Consider the following 21,984-nt stretch of genomic DNA (forward strand, 5'->3'; position numbering starts at 1 on the left):
TCTCATCTCTGATTTTGGGGGGCTTTCAATTCTTTGCATTCTCTCCACTTCACTCTAGTGCTGGTATTGTATTTCTCTTTAATGGTTGCATACACATATATGTTAAAATCTGATGTATATGTTCTCCATATTATTGTTATTTTAGTACTCTTTCTTGAGTTTTGGTTTCCTTGTTCCTATAGATATAACGTAAAATTAACGTTAAGGTGCCTAGAAAGTACATTTGTGAATTTTATTGAGTTTATCTTAAATTTAAGAACTAAATATTTAAAAGCATTCTTCCCATCTGGAGGCATGGTCTGACTTTCCATTGAGCCAGTTCTTTCTTCATTTCCACCAGGGATGCTTTGTAACTTCCTTCATTTTTGTTCTGCCCATTTCTTATTACTGTATGTGTATGGCTAGGTACTTCATATTTGGGAACTGTTGCGAAGTGGATTTTTAACTTATGTTTTTCAAGTGACTACTTTTAGTACAAACTGCAGCTATTTTAATTAGTACATTGTTCTAAAGTGATACAACTTCTCTGCTGATTTGTATGGGTTTCCTAAGGAGACACCTATGTAAAAAATTAATGAGAATTCACTTCATTCTTTTTTAATATTTGGTTATTTGTTGTCTAATTGGATAAATGTGTGCTTTTACAATATGTGTGCAATAATAGCAAAAATAATGGATATTCTCACTTTGCTACTTAACTAGGAATATTAGTTCTAGAGTTTCACCATTTATATTGTAGTTAATATTTGTGTGGTGGGTCATGTGTGTTTTTAGGGAATTTCCTTCCCGTTATTTTATTAAGAAATGAATGCCCAATTTTTATCTCAACTTTGGATTCTAACAATCAGATAGTTTGATTTTGTCTTTTGACCTAATGATTGCATAATCTAATTGAATGGGAACATCCTAATATTGAAGTTAACATTTTTAATTTCTAAACCTCTTGTTTTCAACAATGATCATTTGATAAAGTAGAGAGGAAGGAGCAAGGGTTAGAAATTAAACATCTGTCTTAACATTTTATCTCTAGAAAAAGGATCAGTCTTAATATTAATACATGAATATTTAGCACATAATTAATCTCATTTTAAGAACTGTCAATTATTACAGCACATCTATTTCATGGGCTGAGCTGCTATTTTGAGAGTTAGAGGCCCTGGAATACAGAAAGCTGGCATAATTGGACTGCATCCTGGGTTCCCAGGACCCCGAGGCTCAGTGCTGCCCAATACAAAATAGATATGTTTCAGCAAACGTTGGAGGCCTGTCAGACCATGGTGTTACTTGGCTGCTAAAACCCGGATTATTGATTTGAGCAGTAAGGGGCAATTTTAGGAGCTTGCAATAAGTTTCTATTATAATAACAAGAATACTCTTAGGGCTTTCAAGTCAACAAATTGGAAGTGTAACCCTTAGGCAACTCAAAACACCTTCCCTGTCTCATCTGACCTTTTCTGCTCTTGATGGCTCATCCACATTTAGTGCCACTGTGACTTCTATCAAAAGCTGGGTGTTCCCCTGTTCTTGTATCTCAATCTCTTCTTTCCATCCCTCCATAATCATGGACAAATGAGCTGTTCTCTTGTACTGTTGCTGGGAAGTGCGCTAGGAATGAGCTGTAGCAGTGACTAGGACATGGTCCCTGATGCTAGGGAGTTCTCAAAGCCCATGGGGCTAAGTTAGTTACATTGTGAAAGTTCAGCTGATTTGGGTGATGGCTATGAGGACCTGTGCACAGAGGAGCCTGCCTGTCATGGTGGCCCCCAAACAGGCCTGGCTGACTCCAGTCTTGCCACCACTTAAACACGCCCTTACTGACAGACATACCTAAGATGCCTCTCCAATGGAAACTCCTCTCTGGCTCTCCATTTCCTATGCATCTTTAAAACAACTTCAATATATATTGATTGGTTTCAGAGAGGAAGGCAGAGGGAGAGAGAGATGGAAGCATCAATGACGAGAGAGAATCATTGATCGGCTGCTTCCTGCACATCCACTACCTGGAGATCAAGCCCACAACATAGGCATGTGCCCTGACTGAGAATCAAACCACAACCTCCTGGTTCATAGGTCGACGCTCAACCACTCAGACACACTGGCCAGCCATCTCCTATGGATTTAACTCGCACTTTATAACAAAGAATTATGTGATCTCCCTCCATCCATGTAAACTTGGCTTTTGTCTCTTTTATCTTGCTTCCTTGAATCTTAAGCTCCGGAAACTTCAGACCAACTGTACTCTCCCCAGTACGCCACACTCTCACCCATCTGAGCTCTGCTCTGTGGGAATGTGCTCCTCTGCCTATTCCTCTTCTGTGTCTCACTGTCAATGAAGTCTCTTCTAGGTGTCCCCAATTCCAGTCCATCTTAGAGGCTTCTTCCTCTGTGTTCCTTAGTTTTCTTGCCACCCTGCATCCTAAGCAATTATTTCCCTGCCTGTTTCCCACTAGACTATGAGCTCAGTGGGGGCATCATCCCAACATTAAGAAAAGTGAGCTGAACAGATGCATGAGTTAAAATCAAAGAATGGATGGAATAATACGGTGTCCTGTGCTTTCGACATTTCAAAGATTAGTTATAATACTATTATGAAAGAAATGATTATGTCATGATAGAAGCCTCACGCTGAAAAAGACAATCCATCTTTTGATGTTGGCATGTTCCACAGGAGTCGATGTCACATCACCCACCCCTCCACCCATGCATTATTGATAATTCCATAAAGTTACTCTGGATATCCAGGGCTTGGGTACAGCGAGAGATGACCTTCACATGAAAGTATTTGGCAAGAATCCTGTCTAAGATGGGCCAGTTGCAGGTCGAATGAGCTCTGATACATGATACATTCAAAGTTTCATTTGAACTTAAAAAAACACACAAACATGACAAGAAGTTTGCATGACAAACAGATTTGGCTGAGTAAGGAAGACAGCCAAGATTCACCCTTGATTGGATCCATTGGCAAGCATCTTTTCCTTTTCTTTCCCTTTTACTAGTTTTTTGTCTGAACTAAGTGCATTTCTGTTTTTATGAGCAGCACCAAATAACATTCAAATATGCCTCTGGTTTTCACTTGCACTGTTTGAAGATACCCAAGCAGATTTCCGTGGAACTTTCTCCCCCCTTTAATTGCTTTTGGCAGATCAGAATGGCAGATGTCTTTTAATGCCCTGCCATTTTCGCTGTGTAAATAATTATGTTCCTTTCCTGCCTGAGATTCGTTGCTGCAGTATGTCCAACGCAGAGCAGTGTATCTGGGAACCCGCCCCTCCCCACTCAAACGAAAAAAAAGCCATCGTTGTTCCCCTTGATGGATCCCACATGTTCCGCATTCAAGGCTTCCTCCTGTCACTGACTTAACTAACTCCTGGGATTTCTCAGTTCACTGAAAGATCATAAATGTTTATATCCCACTGAATTCTTTAGAGGCTTTGAACCAAGAAAGAGTTAGGTGGTATATTTCTTTCTCCTTCCCCATCGCCAAGGAGAAAATGATCCCAAACAGAAGTGGCGGGAAGAGTTGGTTATAAGGGATGTGATAAATTATAACAACAAAAAATCTATTAGAACAATGAACAAACAGTGCATAGCACTTAGATGTCTTATACACGCACGCACGCGCACATACACACACACACACACACACACACCAGCAATTATTCCTCCAATGCTGTTTATTGTATTGCATATGTTGCTCCTCCCTCGGTTTTAAAGTGATAATGAAAAGATTATGCTCACCCCTCCCCAGTGGAGTGCAGACCCTTGATTTAGTGGGGAGATATTACAGCCTTCAGCCTTGGATCAAACACTTTTTTTTTTTTTTCATGAGCACATTGAAAGTAACCTACAACGAGCTTCTTCTAAAATTTACCTCATTACAGCATTTGCTTCATTGCAAAATATTGAGAAAATGGTACATTTCTTTTGCCTCTTACATGTTGGTGTGTGTGTGTGTGTGTGTGTGTGTGTGTGTGTGTTTCAGGAAATGCTGTGAGAGTAGGTGTTGAATGTGGATCTCTCTGCCATATAATACTTAGTTTTCTAGGAGCCACTCTTTTCTTTTTCTAGGACCTGAGTCTACCTGGATCTTCCCTTAAGCTATGAGGGGGGGTCCAAATAATTATATAACCATATTTGGGACATTTTGTTAAAAAAAAAAAAAAAGAACCAATGTAATTGACATACTATGCGGTGTCAGGATTTGAGGGATGGCTGTGTGCTAACAAAAATACAGGGATAGCCGAAACTGGTTTGGCTCAGTGAATAGAGCATCGGCCTGCGGACTGAAGGGTCCTGGGTTCAATTCCAGTCAAGGGCATGTACCTTGGTTATGGGCACATCCCCAGTAGGGGGTGTGCAAGAGGCAGCTGATCGATGCGTCTCTCTCATTGATGTTTCTAACTCTCTATCCCTCTCTCTTCCTCTCTGTAAAAAATCAATAAAATATATATTTTTTAAAAAATACAGGGACACTTAGAGGAGTTTGACTCCTAGTTTTGTATTTTCCATGTGATTGTGAGTAATTGCTTCCCTCTTTGTTTCTCAATTTCCTTTCCTATAAAAAGGGTAATTCTATTTTCTGCACACAGTTTCAAGCATTCTTTGCGGAAAGGTGTGCAGAACTAACAAGGAATAGATTTGCACATATTAGCAGCTCAATAAATGTTGCCTCGTTGAATCTGACTCAACATAAACAATAGAAAAGAGTAACAAGATAAACAATGAAGCTATTTAGCAGGAACACATCCATGTTACAGACACAGGCAGTGTTGATCAGGTTGGGTTCAGAAGTGAAAGGGTAGGATGTAGAAGCTGGAATGAACTACAGGCTAAGGAATTGGTAACATCTGACTGTGGAAAAGCCATACTGATGCTGAGATGTGGGGGAAGGAATACAATCCAGTTATTCATTCTGTCAGCACTCAGAACACTGATAAATGGGCCAAGATCAGCAAGTAAGGCCCCTGCCCTCAAGGAGATTACTGTCTCGTCCTGAGGATAGACAGTCATGCAATCACTATAGACTGAACTGTGAAATTATGCGCATTGACTACAGGTGGGAAGATAGTTCACATGGTGTTCAGAAAGGAAAGGAAATAAACATATAGGCCCAAGCTATTATGCTCATCTTTAAGCATTAGTAACATCAAATATAAATAACACAAACTTTAAAAATTCAGTTAAAATATCTGTTCTTTCAGTTCCTCAGAATGAAGATATCAAATAATTAAAAGTGATTTTTCAAATATCCCAACTCTGAGTATTAAAAAAAAAAATCTAAAAATTAAACTTTCCAACCATGTCTTATGCCATTGCTTAACATGCATACTTTCAACATTATTTATGCTTAAAACTCCACTAAGATTTGAACACACACTCAGTATGTATGTATTTCACATGTGTGGTTATGCATGTATTTCCCATCATGTTGATATTGCTATTGCCATGTTCATAGGGAAAGTAGAGAGGGCCCAGAGGAGAGAGATCAAATAATGATTATTCTGCTGGTGACTGCAAGGTGTGGGAGCTTTTGTGTGGTACATGGATCTACTGTGTCTCTTGAGGTTTGGGCTGAAAGGGTAGAGGAGGTAGATTTGCATCCAAAGTGAACAAAGAGCAAGACTTGGCCTTGGTTCTTTAGGCCCTTAAGCGTCTCCAAACAAGGGCCCTGAGACTGCTGTCCCTAGGGTCTTTCTCACAGGTTATAGTGTCTCTGATCAGGTTAGGCCATGAGGAAACATCCGTCTGGCTAAAAAGGATAGAGGAGAGGTGGTAAGAAAGAGGTGGTGAGAAAAAGCATCTAATGAGCTTTAGGGAAGCTTTCGGGCCCTGGATCAAGCCACTCTGACACCAGGGCAAGAGCAGAATGCACTCATCCTTTGTAGCAGTCCTTCCTCTTTTCAAGTTGTTAATACGCAGGGGCTGTGCCCACACATTGCCCATTTTGCTCTGCTCCCTGGCTTTTGGTTTTGTTGTTGCTTGTTGATGGCGAGACTTGCTTGTGTGTGTGTGTGTGTGTGTGTGTGTGTGTGTGTGTGTGTGTGTGTAATACAAGAGTGGTAACCAATCATGGACTATTTCCCCATCATAATTTTTCTTATTTGTTTTTTTTTTTTTAAGTTTGCTGAAGAAATGATGAGTTTTAATAGCCAGTGACATTAACAAAAGTTTAAGACATTGCCTTAAAAAGTTGGTGGATTATGGAAACCATCTTGCCAATGACTATCAAGAGCCACATCCTGTGAACCAGATATTGTAACAAAAAATCATATCCAATGAACCAGTAATCATAAGACATTCATCTCAGAAAACAGCCTTCATAACCATTATATTTGCATCCCCGTTATTATCGGGAACCTTTACCTTGTGTTAGTGTAATGACAGAGCACAAGCAAAACCAGCATATCATTTTTGCAATCCAGGTTGTAGACATAACATTTTGAATCTTGAATTTATTTCCCATTAATAGAACACTATAACTTGTGCATGACATCTACTAGTAATTAATGGCCTGTTTGCAAATTTTGCCTAAGTGGGGGAAAAATGGAACTGGTTACGCGCTTGTAGCCAAGGGTGAGGACATTGGATATCAAGATGAGAAAGCAGGGTGCTTGAGAAGCATTCTCTTACCTTGGGATTACGCTGCCCAGGAATGAAGAGCATGGATGGTTTCCTTACCTGATGATGAGCCTTCTGTGTAGGTGGTGAGCTGCTTTCCAAGCTGACATTTCCAGGAATTCACTTTCCCTTCTTTGTAATAAACCTCTCTTCCTCATCAGTCTACTGCAAAAATGACAGATTCGAGAAAAGGATTAATATTTACTGCACATCTTCCAACAGTCGGGCACTGTGCTAAGCACTTTTGTGAATGTAATCAAATTTATCCCTAAATTTATTACTTTCTTAGATTATAGAAATTCAAGGTACTTACTTAGTGTGTCTAAAGTAAAGCAAAATTAATTTGTAGGTGACTTAATATTCAAACCCAGGTCTGTTTGACCCTAAATACTAAGAAATTTGCTCTTTGGAAACTTTATAAAGGAAAAGGCCCTAAGAAATCTCTTGGTGGAAATTTAAAACTAAATACATATGACTTTTTTGGCCTCATTTTATTAAATATGGAGTAAATTTGACATGGCCTGAAAATGTGTCATCATGGAACCTCTTGTTTTCCCTTGGATCACCCAGAAAGCTTGGAAACACGTATGTCCCAAGTGAGGGGACCTTCTTAAATACAGGTTGAGAATGGCTGGCTCATTGAAATAATTTAGATGGGACAAAGGACTCCTTCTGATGTGTATCATTAGCACATGCCCATTTAGAGGTAGTCTTCACATTCACATGTCCAACATGTCTGACTGGAAGAGATTAAATAAGAGTTCTCGAGATTTTCCTGATCTGTCCCTCAGAGGTTTAAATGCCCCAGTCAGCTGGGTACTTTGATGAGCTTCTGTGCCATTATTTTAAGTGAGCCTGAGAGGGCTCAGCTGCTCACAGTAAGAAGCATCTTGAATTCACACGCTGGTGTCCTGCTCAGATCCGTGGTTCCCATTAGTGTTTGATTTTCATTTACTTTCATGTGGAAGCCGGCCTGCTGGGACCCAGAGGGACAGTCTTGCATGGATGACACACGGAGGAACATATTTTAAAGCATAGCCTCCACGGGTTTAAAGGGCCAAAACCACTCAGCTCACATTGCCCCTAAACCAGCACTATGGCTAACAGGGTGGGACCCCATAAAATAAGTACACTGTCATCCATATCAGAGAGGTACCTTTAACCAGGCCATTTTGCTATGGTGCTTTCCTTCTTAAATATTTAATTTTCCTTTTTATTCATAATGTTGTTAGTGACATTTCAGATCATTCATATGGGGGTAGATATTGTAACTTAACTTGCAAAAGTCTTACTGAACTCCAAAGAATTTATGAGAAGGAAAAAAATAACATATTTTGAAAATAATTTATTATAGCTATATTATAAATGCTTTTCTAATTGTTAAGCACAGAATAGTGTACCCTAGAGTAAATGGGTCAAAATAGCCAGGAAACTGGGTTTACAGTTAACATTTTATTTGACCTGCTTATGTTAACTTTTTCATGATTTTCCGCAGTATATATATAATTTTTTTCTCCAGAGATAAGAGCCATGGATGTCAATCACACAAAATCCAGAAACTGTAGAGATAAGAGCTAGCTCTTGGGCCCTGCCTTGATTGAGATGTTGGCAGTGAAGGGCAGAGACCTGTTATGACAAGGCTTGCCAAGAGCTGAGCACGTATCTTACCTTCTGCGCTACCTCGAGTATCTGCTCATCCTTAAATGTGTATTTTCTCTCACTGAGAACATGTTACATTTCCTTTCACCTAAAATATATCAAAGCGATGTTGAGATTCTAAGATATTTTTTCCTATGACAAGAGCTAATTCATAGCACTATCAATCCATTGAGAGCCTGCTAGCTATTGGGCCATTGTGTCAGTGATCATATTCATGTTGCTCTAAATTTCTGATTGTTAATTCATAAATAGAGGCAGGCCACACCGAGGAGCTGTGTGTGTGTGTGTGTGTGTGTGTGTGTGTGTAATTTGATGGAACATATTCTAAACTTCAACTGTCTTATCATACCAGTGTCCCCTGCTCTTTACCCCCCACCCCAGCATACAACCTCAGAAACATATTTTTGGGGTGTAGAGAGATGCAGAAAAAATAATGAGGAAGCATTTGGGGGAATAGGTTACAAAAGATTGAGGAACACGTAAAAGCTCACATCTGAAATTTGGGTCAATCCTTTTCCAGAATGGTCACATCATTTGTTTAACAAAGATTGATAGAATGTCTGCTATGTGTCCAGCGCTGGAGAGGCTGCAATGAATCAGATAAAATCCCCTCTTCTCCCAGAAGTCTATGAGATGCCAAATGATGGCAGAACAGCGGGATACCAATTTTTGCAGGAATACACAGTGTTATGGGTCCCAAAGGAGGTGAGGGGAAAGTTCGAGAAAGGACTCCCTGAAGAGATGACTGTGGGATTCAATTTGGAGGCTTGAGGAGTTCACCTGCCTGGGTCAAAGGAATGGCTGGAGGGTTTTGTGTGTGTGTGTGTGTGGGGGGGCATTAGAGCAACAAAGAGAGCAGGAGGCCAAGGAAGAGTGCTGTGTTGGGGTCAGTGACTTCAGCATGCCAGCATGCCAGGCTGATTGGGATGTGTGGGGAGAGGCTGGATGTGAGGCTGGAAGGCAGGATCAGGTCCAGATTCAGGCACTTTCTGATGGCTGACTGTGTACATGTGGGCTGTGCTGTGTGGGCAACAGGGAAAACCTGGAATCATTAAGCAGGACAGGTGGCATGTTCAATCGGTTGCCCGGTGGTGCTTGACATTCAAGGAAACCAGAACCCTGCTGCTGGCTTTTATAAAGTATTTCCTCTCACTGAAGATACTTTCCTTTAGGACTCATGATTGAGTTCATAGTTTGGGCAAGGTTGGAGCGTGGACAGGGAATCTCTGAGAAACAAACAAAGAAACAAACAAACACACAAAAACTGGCCAAAGGCTTGTCATGATGTAGGGATAGTGTAAAGAAGGAAAAGGAGAGTGTTTTTGTCTTGTTTTTCATACTCATTTAAGTATTTATTTACATCCCGCACTAACATAGACTGTGTGATGGAAGCCCACACTTGCTTGTATTGGAGGAAAAGGACAACAGCTAACTACAACAGGGTGTGGTTATCTTGCCAATGAAAGAGCTGAGTGCTGACATTTGTTCCAAAACTGCAGAGGTTATGCTGTGCTCCTGTCACAGCAAATGACTGCAGCATCTCCAGATACCTAGCCCAGTTGTCTACAAACTCATTAGTCATCAGAGCCAAATATCAACAGTACAAATATTGAAATTTCTTTTGAGAGCCACATTTTTTAAACTTAAACTTCTTCTAACGGCACTTCTTCAAAATAGACTCGCCCAGGCCATGGTATTTTGTGGAAGAGCCCACACTCAAGGGGTTAAAGAGCTGCATGTGGCTCGCAAGCTGCAGTTTGCTGACCATGGACCTAGACTACAGAGCAGGAGGGGAAGACTGTTAACCTTGGACATGAGAGGACCCTCCAATCCTACAGGCTGTGATGCAAATGGTCTGGTTCCGAGAGCTCACCCTGTCCCCCCTCTCCCCACAGATAACACCGCGGGGGTGTATGCCAGGCGCGGGGGCTTCAGTCGGCAGAAGCAGGATCTGTACCTCCTTCCCATCGTGATCAGCGACGGTGGCATCCCACCCATGAGCAGCACCAACACCCTCACCATCAGGGTGTGTGGGTGCGACGTGAATGGGGCGCTGCTCTCCTGCAACGCCGAGGCCTACATCCTGAACGCCGGCCTGAGCACAGGCGCGCTCATCGCCATCCTGGCCTGCATCGTCATTCTCTTGGGTAAGGGCCCCTCTGGCACCTGCAGGGAGGGCCTTCCTAGATGCCAGTCCTGGAAACACAGATGTTTCAGAGGCCAGGCTGGCTGCTAGAACTAGGCTCTCTGCTGTGGGTGAAATCTGAGACCCAGGCAGTTCCTGCTCCTGCATTTTATGGAATGGTGTGTATATGTGTGTGTGGGGGGGGGGGGGGGGGGTGAGCGGGGAAAGGCAAATTTACCAGCAGTTAGAGCAGAGTTAGTGGAAGGTTGATAAGCAACTTGCTGGACACCCCTGGACTGAATAGAAGCCATCTGGGGGTGTCATGGGGTCACCAGAGAAGGTTTTGCAGGAAAGGAATCTGGGCAGAGACTTGTATATGAGCAACGCTTTGCCACACAAGGGGAAGGAGAAGGATTAGAGGCAGAAAGAATAATCATGAGGCAAATGGCAGTGTGTGAAGGACTCTTGAGGAACTGGAGGAAGGTTGAAGGTCCCCTGCTAGAAACTGGATCTTGATTCCCCAATCTGATTAGCATATGCCATATCTGGGGTTATGCCTGGGCTTAAGGGGATCCTGAGAACACTTTCTGCACTGGCAAACCGGGCTGGGGACCCCTTTTCTGCTGTGGTTTCCTCTGTGATAACAGGCATGTGCTGAGGCCCATACCATCCACCATGACTGGGCTTCAGGGAGAATAGATCAGTTCCCCCAGCTTCTCAGAACCTATAAGGGACAAAAGTCAAGACTCAAATGCAAGTGTGTCTGACACCAAGTCTATGCTTTTTTCACGATGTGTAGTTCGCTGCTGAATGAATGAATGGGGTTCAGTTATATAGGAGAGAGCCAGTGAGCTCAGTTCCACAGAGTTCCTGACGATTGTCTGGGAGCCAGGCCCTATGTCTGGCCCTGGGGGGAGGGGTTGAAGAGAAGACCTAGACAAGATCTCAGTGATGGATAAGGTCATCGTCTATGGAGGAAAATGCGCCTGAACAGATAAACCACAGAGTCACACAGGGCAGTGAACCAAAGATGGTGGGGGCACAAGAATAGAAAGTGCCTGACCTTGACTGGGAAGGTCAAAAAGTCAGGGGCATCTTACTGGTCAGGTCCTGAAAGAGTTGCCCAGTGGGTGAAAAAGGCTGGGATGGATGGCTATTGCAAGCAGGACACAAAAGAGCGCTAAGACATTCACAGGCTGTGTACCACCTGATAAGAATTATGATGGTGGTGGGAACAAAAACAGGTCAGTGGAAGAAGCAGGTGCTAAAGATCTCAATCTGGTATCAGGAAGGTTTCCAGGATGAAGGATCAGACAGAGTCAGCCAAGCAAAGCGAGTGAGAGGAAGTGGTCTGGGCAAAGTGTTGTCAAGAACAAGTCAGAGAGGAAGGACACTGCTTGGTGAGCTGCTGGGGCTAGGTACGGTCTGGGCAGGTGCCAGCACTCATCCTTGCATCTCACCGTGATGGGGGATCCAGGGGTGGGGAGGGGGTGGGGAGAGGTGGCTCTCAGACCACCTGCCACATTCAGCCACGAACATCTTCTCCAGTGTTGCTGAGTGTGGGGGAGTGTCCTAATGGAACAGTGGAGAAGCCCTTAGGGGGAGGCCACAGATAAAGAGTGAACCTTGCCTGAACTTCCCCCGGATGCAGCTCTGCCCACTCGCCCATGTTGCCTGGAGTTCAAGACGATGCTCTTTTCCTCCCTTCAATCAAATAAGAGAACACTTGTCTCTGGGGGACTTTATAAACGTTCCCTCCTCTGTATGGTGGTTTGAAGTTATAGCACCATTCCTCACGAAGAGAGAGTAGGTCCAGGCTGACCCCAACCCCAGAGCTCTGGGCGGGAACAAGGAGCAGGGCATCGCCTTCCATACAAAGAGAGGCCTGAGCCTTGTGAACAGTCACATCTGTAACCTAGAGAGGCAGCTGTCTCCCTCTGCCAGAAGGAACTGGCCTCAGCTATGTTTAAGAGGCTGCGGATCACATATTATAGAACGCTCCCAATTCTTAGGAAGATGACTTCCAAGCAGTGACTGACTCATTTGTAAAAAGCTCAACATAGCTCCAGCGTGACTGTTTGTTTGGACTGTTTGTTGTCCTAGCAGCATTCTGCAGAGGGAGAGCGGGTGGAGGGCACGTAGCACGTCTGTGGAGGTTCTAGGTAAATGTCTCTTTTCATAGAAGGGTTCCCAGTTCTGTGCTTTGAGGGAAGCAGCATCCCCCAGACAGGGAATACCGGGCTGCACCTGTTCTCACTTGCCTTCTCCTCCCTTGTAGTCATCGTGGTGCTGTTTGTGACCCTGAGGAGGCAGAAGAAAGAGCCGCTCATCGTCTTCGAAGAGGAAGATGTCCGGGAGAACATCATCACCTACGACGACGAAGGGGGCGGGGAGGAAGACACGGAGGCCTTTGACATCGCCACCCTCCAGAACCCCGACGGCATCAACGGGTTTATCCCGCGCAAAGACATCAAGCCCGAGTACCAGTACATGCCTAGGCCCGGGCTCCGACCAGCTCCCAACAGCGTGGATGTTGATGACTTCATCAACACGAGGATACAGGAGGCGGACAATGACCCCACCGCCCCGCCCTATGACTCCATCCAAATCTACGGCTACGAAGGCCGGGGCTCGGTGGCCGGGTCCCTGAGCTCTCTGGAGTCGGCCACCACCGATTCAGACTTGGACTACGACTACCTACAGAACTGGGGACCTCGTTTTAAGAAACTAGCGGACTTGTACGGTTCCAAAGACACTTTTGATGACGACTCTTAACAATAACGATACAAATTTGGCCTTAAAAAAACAAAACAAAACTGTGTCTGGCGTTCTGGAGAACCTAGGAGATATGGAAACAGGTATTTTTTTAAATCAAGGAAAGGTCTCATTTAAAACTTTAGCAACATTTTCCAGAGAGGACACATTTCGTAAAGCCGAAAGGACATCAAAGTGGTAAATACTGTGAAGTACCTTTTCTCACACACAAAAAAGGCAAAGGTTCAAGTGTGTACCAGCTTCGCTGGAGGAAAACCACATGGCATCTGGAATATTTAAGCGAAGGAGAAACCTAACGGTGAACTTGACAATGAAGGGGAATCGTGTATGTGTTATGAACATCTAAGTCCTCCTTTCTTCTTTTTCTTCCTTTTTTTTTAATTTTTATTTGTCAAAGAAGCTTCCACAAAATTAGAAAGGACAACAGTTCTGAGCTGTAATTTCGCCTTAAACTATGGACACTCTATACGTAGTGCATTTTTAAACTTGAAATATATACTATTCAGCCAGCTTAAACCCATACGATGTATGTACAATACAATGTACAATTATGTCTCTTGAGCATCAATCTTGTTACTGCTGATTCTTGTAAATCTTTTTTGCTTCTACTTTCATCCTAAACTAATACGTGCCAGATATAACTGTCTTGTTTCAGTGAGAGGCGCCCTATTTCTATGTCATTTTTAATGTATCTATTTGTACAATTTTAAAGTTCTTATTTTTAGTATACATACAAATATCAGTATTCTGACATGTAAGAAATGTTACGGCATCACACTTATATTTTATGAACATTGTACTGTTGCTTTAATATGAGCTTCAATATAAGAAGCAACCTTTGAAATAAAAAAAAAAAGATTCTTTTTTAATCCTGGGTTTGGTTCTTAACATTGGAAAAACTGAGTATTTCTAATGACCCCTTTATATTTCTAATTCAAGATACTGTGATCTTTGAATATCCCTATATATGATCTGTTCGAGTCCACTGCTTTTATTGTTTATTTAAAATCAAATGTGTTTTGCAAATGTGTTTTCGGATAAGATTCTGTAACATTGTGCATAGCTTTGTTTGTTCAATCTCAGTGTTAGCTTCCTGGCTTCTCTTCGCACACATCTTCTGGAAAAGGAGGATGCTAAAGATCTGGGTCAGTCTATGACTTTGCAATACTTGTTAAATCATATGCATTTATCTTGTCTATCAGTAATTCGATAGTTCCAAGAGATGAATCTGTGAGAGGAAATGAGATGATCAGAACTCTAAAGTTAAAGATGTAGATTTAAAAAAATATATATTTTTTTATTGATTTCAGAGAGGGAAAGATGGGAATATCGACGAGAGAGAATCATTGATCAGTTGCCTCCTGCATGCTCCTTACTGGGGATTGTGCCCACAATCCAGGCATGTGCCTGACGGGAAACGGAACCTTGACCTCTTGGTTCTTAGGTTGACACTCAGCCACTGAGCCACACTGGCTGGGCCAAGATGTAGATTTTATGCCCCAACCTAGCATTTTGGGGGTGGGGGTGAAAAGAGTCAAAAATATATATTTGCCACAAATAGCTATCAGATCCCCAATGTTCTTCTGTCCCCTTTTTTTTATTTTGCCAGGGTGTCATCATGCCTCTGATGGTCAAAACTGCTCACTTCTCTTAATTTTAGCTTCCCTTAAAATGGTGTTTTAAGTTTTGTCAAAGAAAGCCATTCATTTCCAAACCTTTGTTTTAAAATGGGCTTTGGGCCATGGGCTCGGAATGAGGGCAGGGACCCTGGTGGGTTCTGAGGGTCAATGCCATTTGATGCGTGAGTTTGCCTCCCGTCTCCCACAGTCCCATCCAGCTGCCAGGGGACAGCGACATCTGTGAAGGACATCTCACCAGCTCAGGCGGGTCAAAGGTCAGAAGCACAGCAATACTCAGAGGAGGGGGGGGCAGATCAAAGGAAGTAATGCTTCAAGTCCTCTTCCCCCCTGCAATGGGACATGTGCTTGCTCTTGGATTGCAGTTACGTTTTTAGACTAATCTTTTTTTGCTTCTTTTTACTTTATTGTGAACATTTCTTTGAGGCATTTCTTGGTATCTTGCTACGAACTATTTTTATGACTGAGTCGAAATCCATACAAAGAGAAATGTTTCCACGAAAGTGCGCGCTTTCCATCTCCCTTTGCATTTCAATCAAGTTGTCTGAGCACTTCAGTGGAATAAATCCTGTGGACAATGTCACTTTGGAATCTTTCATTTCGGCGAAGGATTGCACATTCTCGATACGTCCATAATTGCCGGTTTTGTTCATCTTTTTATATCGTGTTTTTATAATCCAAAGAATATTTTGCTAGATTTGCACAGCTCTCCAATTGAATTTGAAATGAAGATAAAAGGAGTATGAATGGCACTTAGACAAGGAGGCAGCTCTCAGTAACCCTGACACCGTGGATGGTCTTCTTTCCTACAGGTGTATTTGGATTCCATTTGACAAGTCTGTTTTCACATTTTTATGTTTAAGGCTTTATTTTTTTTTAAAGGCTATCTTCCTTTCAATACTTAAAATACTTGTTTTTCTTATTCTCTTCTCTTTTTTTTACCTTAAGCCTCTATTGTTTGTAGAACCCTCTTGGAAGCTTGGAAATAAAGTATCTTTTCCAGGTAGTGGAGTCCTTTCTCATTTGGAATCTATTGCCTTAAAAGCAACCTTAATTTCCCTGGGCCTCCCTCATTTCACTGCTTTCTGACTCGGGTTCCACTAAAAGGAGCACTGCCCTGTTCTCTGTCCTTCTTGCCCTTGGGCAGTGGGTATTGCTTACATTCATCATTCATTCATTTATTCCTTCATCATCATCTCATATATTTTTCAAAATATGTTTTGATTAATTTCAAATAGGAAGGGAGGTGGAGAGAAAGATGGAAACATCAATGATGAGAGAGAGTAATTGGCTGCCTCCTGCACTCCCCCTACAGGGGACTGAGCTCGCAACCCAGGCATGTGCTCTGGCCAGGAATTGAACTGTGACCTCCTGATTCATAGGTCGATTCATGGGCCTTATCTTCCAGAGCCTGTGCTGGTTAAAGGATGCAGAATGAATCTTGCTACCTTCCTTGACATCTTTCAATCTTCCCAAATCTGTTCCAAAATGCCTATCTGCTTGTCTTATGGTCTCCCACTTACTTCTATGCTTACCCACCTCCCTAGACAGTGTAACTTGGTATTTTCTCTTCTTCAGGACCGAAGGAACAAAATGAATAAAAGATATAATGGGAGATGGTGAGATGTGGACAGTGAATGGAGGTCAGGCCAAGTGCTGCAGGTCCTAGGTAGATCTCATGTGTAGCTAAATTTATAGATCATTGGTCCTGGGAATGGTGGGGACACAGGAAAGCAGATGATCTATATCACTTGGAGGAATTTACTAAACATACACAATCCTGGTGCCCAGAGAGTATGGCTCTGTGTGTCAGGCGGGACCCAATCAGCAGTGTTCAGAATTGCTCTGGGGTCATTGTGCAACATCCTTCCCCTCCTTCGAAGAGACTGCAGGACACTGAGGGACAAGTGGGAATCCCTGAGCAGAAGAGCAGCCACGTCCACCTGGCAGGCAGTGTGGAGGATGGGTTAGGAGCATATCACCCCAGAGGCATGCCAGGAGGGGCTAATGAAAGTCAAAATGCAGTCCACGGAGGGTTTATCTTAATCCAGTAAACTGAGGACAGCAAAGAGGCAGAGCTTCTCTGCTCTGGCACTGCCACCTATAGGTCTAGATCTTCCTCACCTCTGACCTGGAAGCCCACAGTGGCCTCATAGTCTCCGTCTACCTCCAACCTCTCCTCCCAAAGGAGCCAGAGCCATGGGACGCATCACTCAGATCACGTGACTCCACCACTGAAGTCTTTTCACCAGCTTCCCCAAGTCTTTGCACAAATTCTGATCCTCTTACTTTACTGCTGTCGATGGTCCGGGCCCTGCAAACCTCTCCAAGGTCCTCATCTTCCTCCATCCTCCTCTCGCTGTGCTGTGCTCAGGCTAGGCCAGCCACCTGTCAGGTCCTCCTGCAGATAGAATGCACCCCCTTTCCTTCTGAAGCAAGTCACCCTTTGCTGATGTCTTTTGCATCAATGACAGCTTTCTTTAAACTTGGCTCCTTGGTTTCTCCTGTGTCTGTGGGCCTCACGACCCCACCAGCATGAAAGCTTCAAGAGGCAAGGCTGGGCTTTCCCTCTCCCACAATACCTGGCATACATCCCTCCCAACATGGCCGGGCAGAGTGGCTCCCACAAAGCAGGGTGGCGAGTAGAAGAAAGGCTAGTCTGCGATCAACGAGGTAGTGACCAGAGACTACACTATCAACACCCACAAGCGCATCCAGAGAGTGGGTTTCAAGAAGCGTGCCCCTCGGGCATGCAGAGAGATGTGGACTTTTTCCCTGAAGGAGATGGGACCTGCAGACATCCGGGCTCCACAAAGATGTCTGGGCCAAAGGAACAGTATCCTGGTGCGGTTATCCAAAAAATGTAATGAGGAGGAAGATTCACCAAACAAGCTGGAAATGTTGGTCACCTACGTCCCTGTCACGCTTTCAAAATCTACAAACAGTTCATGTGGATGAGAATTAACTGCTGATTGTCAAATAAAGTTATAAAATGGCACACACAAAAAAAAGGCAGGGATCTTATCTCATATGCCCAGTTCTTTGCCTGATGCCTGAAATATAAGAGGCATACAATCAATGCTTCTTAAATGAATGTGATTTACCTGGATTTGATGACTGGTCAGAGAATGCCAGTGTGATTTTAAGCTCCCTTACCTGAGAAATTGAGGGATTGTGATCTTTGTACCTGGGATTGTGGATTTTAATGAAGTGGATTTAGGGAAAGGAAGTTGAATTAAGATTGGGTTGGACACGTAGATTGGAGGTGCTGGTGTACTGGATGGAATGGTCTAGCAACTAACCAGAAGCATGGACATGCAGCTCGCTCACTGCAGACGCAAAACTGGGCAGGTGAGTAGGAGTCATCAGGTGGTAGTTGAAGTCTCAGGAGTGCCTGTGTTTCTATCGGGTCCGCTGCTCACTCCCAACTTTAAAGGGGTATTTCCGTGGGGAGGTGAGTCCCTCTGGTGTTGAAGAGTAATGCTGACTTTTGTTCGATTAATAAGGATAATTAGAAACATAAACCTTATCCTTGTATGTCAAATGCATTGAAAAATAAGAAGGGGATATTAATTAACTCACTAATACTTTTCTTCAATTAGTGAGACTTCTTCCAGCTCATACTGTGTGGGAGGGAATGTCCTAGATACAAAACACTGACCTCATTCCTTTGAGAAGACAGAGTACATGCTACAGTCCCCATGTTACCCTCAGAAACTGCAGACCAGAGAGTCTCAGTCTCTCTCCAGAGCATGCACAGGATCCAAACTTCAAAACCAGGTCACTGTCTCATTTCTCTCTCCTGAGCCAACAATAGAGTACAATTCAGTGCATGGTAGTTTAGTTTCATTGAACTGTTAATCAAGTTTCCTACCACCCAAAAAATAATATATCTTAAAGAAAGCTAATTATCTGATCATGAATTCACTTACATGGACTATACTATGTAGCATGATATTGGCAAGGCAAGAGGCAACATAATTTTTAAATGCCTTACTAAATAATAATAATAAATTCACAATATTATGAATTATATTTTAATTAGATAGAAACTATGCATCAAATGGTATTTGAAACTTGGATCAGCTTTGTGAACCCTGAGACGAAAGGTTCATTTACTGTGAACCCCAAGAAAGAATTAATTTGCGGAGATGAACTCCCCTGGGTGAATCAAAGGCACAGATTCATGAATTTATGAATAATAACAATCGAATGACCCTGTGCTGATGGGGGTTCCTCCCCTGGTCTGTATATTGGGAAGAATCTCAGATTGAACTCAGCTTTCAATGCTATGCCCGGCTTATTCCCACCTTATGAATCAAACACTACAGAAAAACCTAGGTTTCATCTTTCTACCTACAAAATGAGACCTGCCCCGCCCAATCAGAACTACACGGACCACATCCTCATTTGCATCTATACCGACCAATCAGAAAGCTCAATTTGGATACTTCATTTACATAAAATGCATCTAATGGGGAACCTGGACAGGAACTTTTTCTGTAAAAGGCAGCTCCCCTTTGCCTCAATGGCACACAATTAATATCATGCTACATATTATAGTCCATGTAAGTTAAAGTGCTCAGAATTGTATCTCCTGGGCTGCAGCTTCTTTTGCTCACATAAATGTTTTTTATTATTTATTGCATCTAACATTAACTTTGGTTTACAGCTTGTCAAGAATTTCACAAATGTTGACATTTCTAATATGAAGCAATTTTATCTTTGATATATTTTTGCTCATTTTTTTTAAACAACGGTGCTCCTTTTTTTATAGACACAATACTTTGAAAATATTTAGATCTGAAGACATATAATTTTCATTAGGATACTTTTTTTTATAACATTTCTGATGAGTTTAATTTAACCACATTTTACTTCATGTAGCACTCAGGAAATTGAAAATTATTTTGTGCTATGAAATTTTCTTCTTTTATTTTTTTCAAGCATTAACTGGGAGGTGAAAGAAATAGCAGTACTTGGAAATGTAATTTTCAAGTTTCTCTCATGAATTAGTAGAGAGGTCCTTGTGATGGTGCTGGCCTGGCAAACCAGCCCAGCCCTCCTGTGGGGACCCTCTTGTGTTTTTTCACTGTGGATTTCCAATATAGAATTGGTGCAGAGAAAATAATAGGGGCAGGAATATAGGTATGGATAAAGAAAAAAAAAATCCCTCCTTTCATGTTCTATGTCATAGAGTGTTCCAAACTACTAGAAATGCATATGCTAGCAAGAATTCCTTTGCTATCTTCTCTCCCTCCCCACCCGTAGGCTGTGATAGTATGTTTATCATGGTTTGGATTTAGATTTGACAGGGCTGGAATTTCCTCCATGGATATTCCCCTAAAACATGCTCAGATTAGACTGGGCCCTGACTCACAAATGTAGTCCCAGCAGATACCTTGCTTGGGCAAGCCATGTAGAACCATCTAATGTCTAAGGTCTCACTTCCTTAATCACTCCATGACCCATCTCCTCTGACTGATTCCCAGTTTCTTGGGGTCATGCCAAAGAGTGACCTGTGGGTCAGCTAAGTCAGATGGACATCACACCCCTGGGTCTTCACTGAAAGTGGAGGAGGAGCATTCAATATCTCCCCTCTCCCTGCTATTATTTCTTCACTGGGTTTAATCTTGTAGCAAACCACTTGCAAAGCTATCTGGCTTCAGGCTATGTCTGCTTTCTCCAGGGCAAATATCCTTGAGGCTAAAGCACAGAACATCCTGGCTGGCAGTCTTTTTAAAAATTGAATCAGGAGAGTCAGATCTGATTAATATTTAGCAAAAGTATTTTGCTAGGTCATTCTAGTGGCAGGAGGAGGCAGACATAGCCATGGCTGATTGGGTGATACATGTATGATTCTAGCTAACATTGTATGTAGTCATATAGTGATCAGTGGTAAGGAGAGAAACATGTATAAACTGGGGGAAGTGGGAACATGCTGCCAGATGGAGGAGAAAGTGCTCAGTATTATGGTCTGGCCAGGGGAGGCCTCAGAGAGAAGGTAATATTTGAGGGAAGCCCTGGCGGAAATGAGCAGCTAATCAGAGGACATCTGGTCTAAGAGCATTTATTTCAGGCAGTGGGAGCAGCAGGAGCAAAGGCAAAAGAGGAAGAAGGAAAATATTTATGTGAAATTCTTTAGGTAAAGGGATTATACCTTTAATATCCTGAAGGCTCATATAAACCAATAAGGTACTAACAGATAAATGAGCAAAGATTAGAAACAAACCACAAAAGAAGAAAAGCAACTGGCTAGCAACAAGCCAGAAAACCACGTATAAAAATACCATCAGCTAGTAATCAAATAACTACACACCAAACTAAATTAGCATTTGAATCGCTCTATTTCAATGAAACCAAAATAAAAACAGTTAAAATTTTAATACAAGCACTGGTAAGAATTCAGAGAAACCAACACTTTAACATTAATTTGTTTATTTTTAAATCCTCACCCAAGTACATGCTTTTATTGATTTTAGAGAGAGAGAGAGAGAGAGGAAGAAACATCCATCAGTTGTTTCCTGCACCTGCACCTGCCCCAACTGGGGATCAAGCCCACAACCCAGGCATGTATCTTGACCGGGAATGGAACTGGAGATCCTTGGATACAAAGAATGATGCTCCAAGGAACTGAGCCATGCTGGCCAGGGCAACAACTTTCATGCTTCTTTGGCAGATATGAAAATTGGTGTACTTCTTTGGGAAATTAATCTGGCAGTGTATTTCATGAGCTAAATGGTCACATGAGCAATTTACCCAGGGATGTCATCCAAGTATGGAAAAGTATGTTCATGTGTGTATATATCACAAGATGGTCAGTGGAATCAGATGAAACTTACTAGCAAATGCCCAGCACCAGCATACGGGCACTGTGGCACATTCTCTCAGGGGGTTATATATGTAGCTTTTTAAAAGTAATGATTCAAACATGATTTAGTAATATGGTGACATGATCAATGCCTATGACATCTTGTTAAATGGGAGTGGGTGGTGTCAGTATAGATCATTATACTGGTATGTGGATCTTGATTATAGTTTAAATTTACAAACTGTATTCATATGTGCATATTTCTGTGCTTGCATATGTTTTATGTTTACTCCATGTGGAGGAAATGATGGCTCCTGTATTAGAGTTATCCAGAGAAACAGACCAACAGGATATACATA

At 42.5% G+C, this 21,984-nt stretch overlaps 1 protein-coding gene and 1 pseudogene across 1 annotated transcript in view; both read left to right on the forward strand.

Annotated features, from left to right (window-relative positions):
* Positions 1–14,046, forward strand: part of CDH11 (cadherin 11) — a 72,791-nt gene extending 58,745 nt beyond the window's left edge. The window contains exons 11-12 of the mRNA XM_036440617.2: positions 10,173–10,424; positions 12,681–14,046. Of these exons, the coding sequence (XP_036296510.1) occupies positions 10,173–10,424; positions 12,681–13,177 (749 nt within the window). The 3' untranslated portion in view covers positions 13,178–14,046. The remainder of the gene's footprint in view (positions 1–10,172; positions 10,425–12,680) is intronic.
* Positions 14,047–17,007: 2,961 nt separating this feature from the next.
* Positions 17,008–17,779, forward strand: LOC118720883 (annotated as a pseudogene).
* Positions 17,780–21,984: the final 4,205 nt, after the last annotated feature.

Source organism: Pipistrellus kuhlii, unplaced genomic scaffold (genome assembly GCF_014108245.1).
Source record: "Pipistrellus kuhlii isolate mPipKuh1 unplaced genomic scaffold, mPipKuh1.p scaffold_m20_p_17, whole genome shotgun sequence".
Classification (NCBI taxonomy): Eukaryota; Metazoa; Chordata; class Mammalia; order Chiroptera; family Vespertilionidae; genus Pipistrellus; species Pipistrellus kuhlii.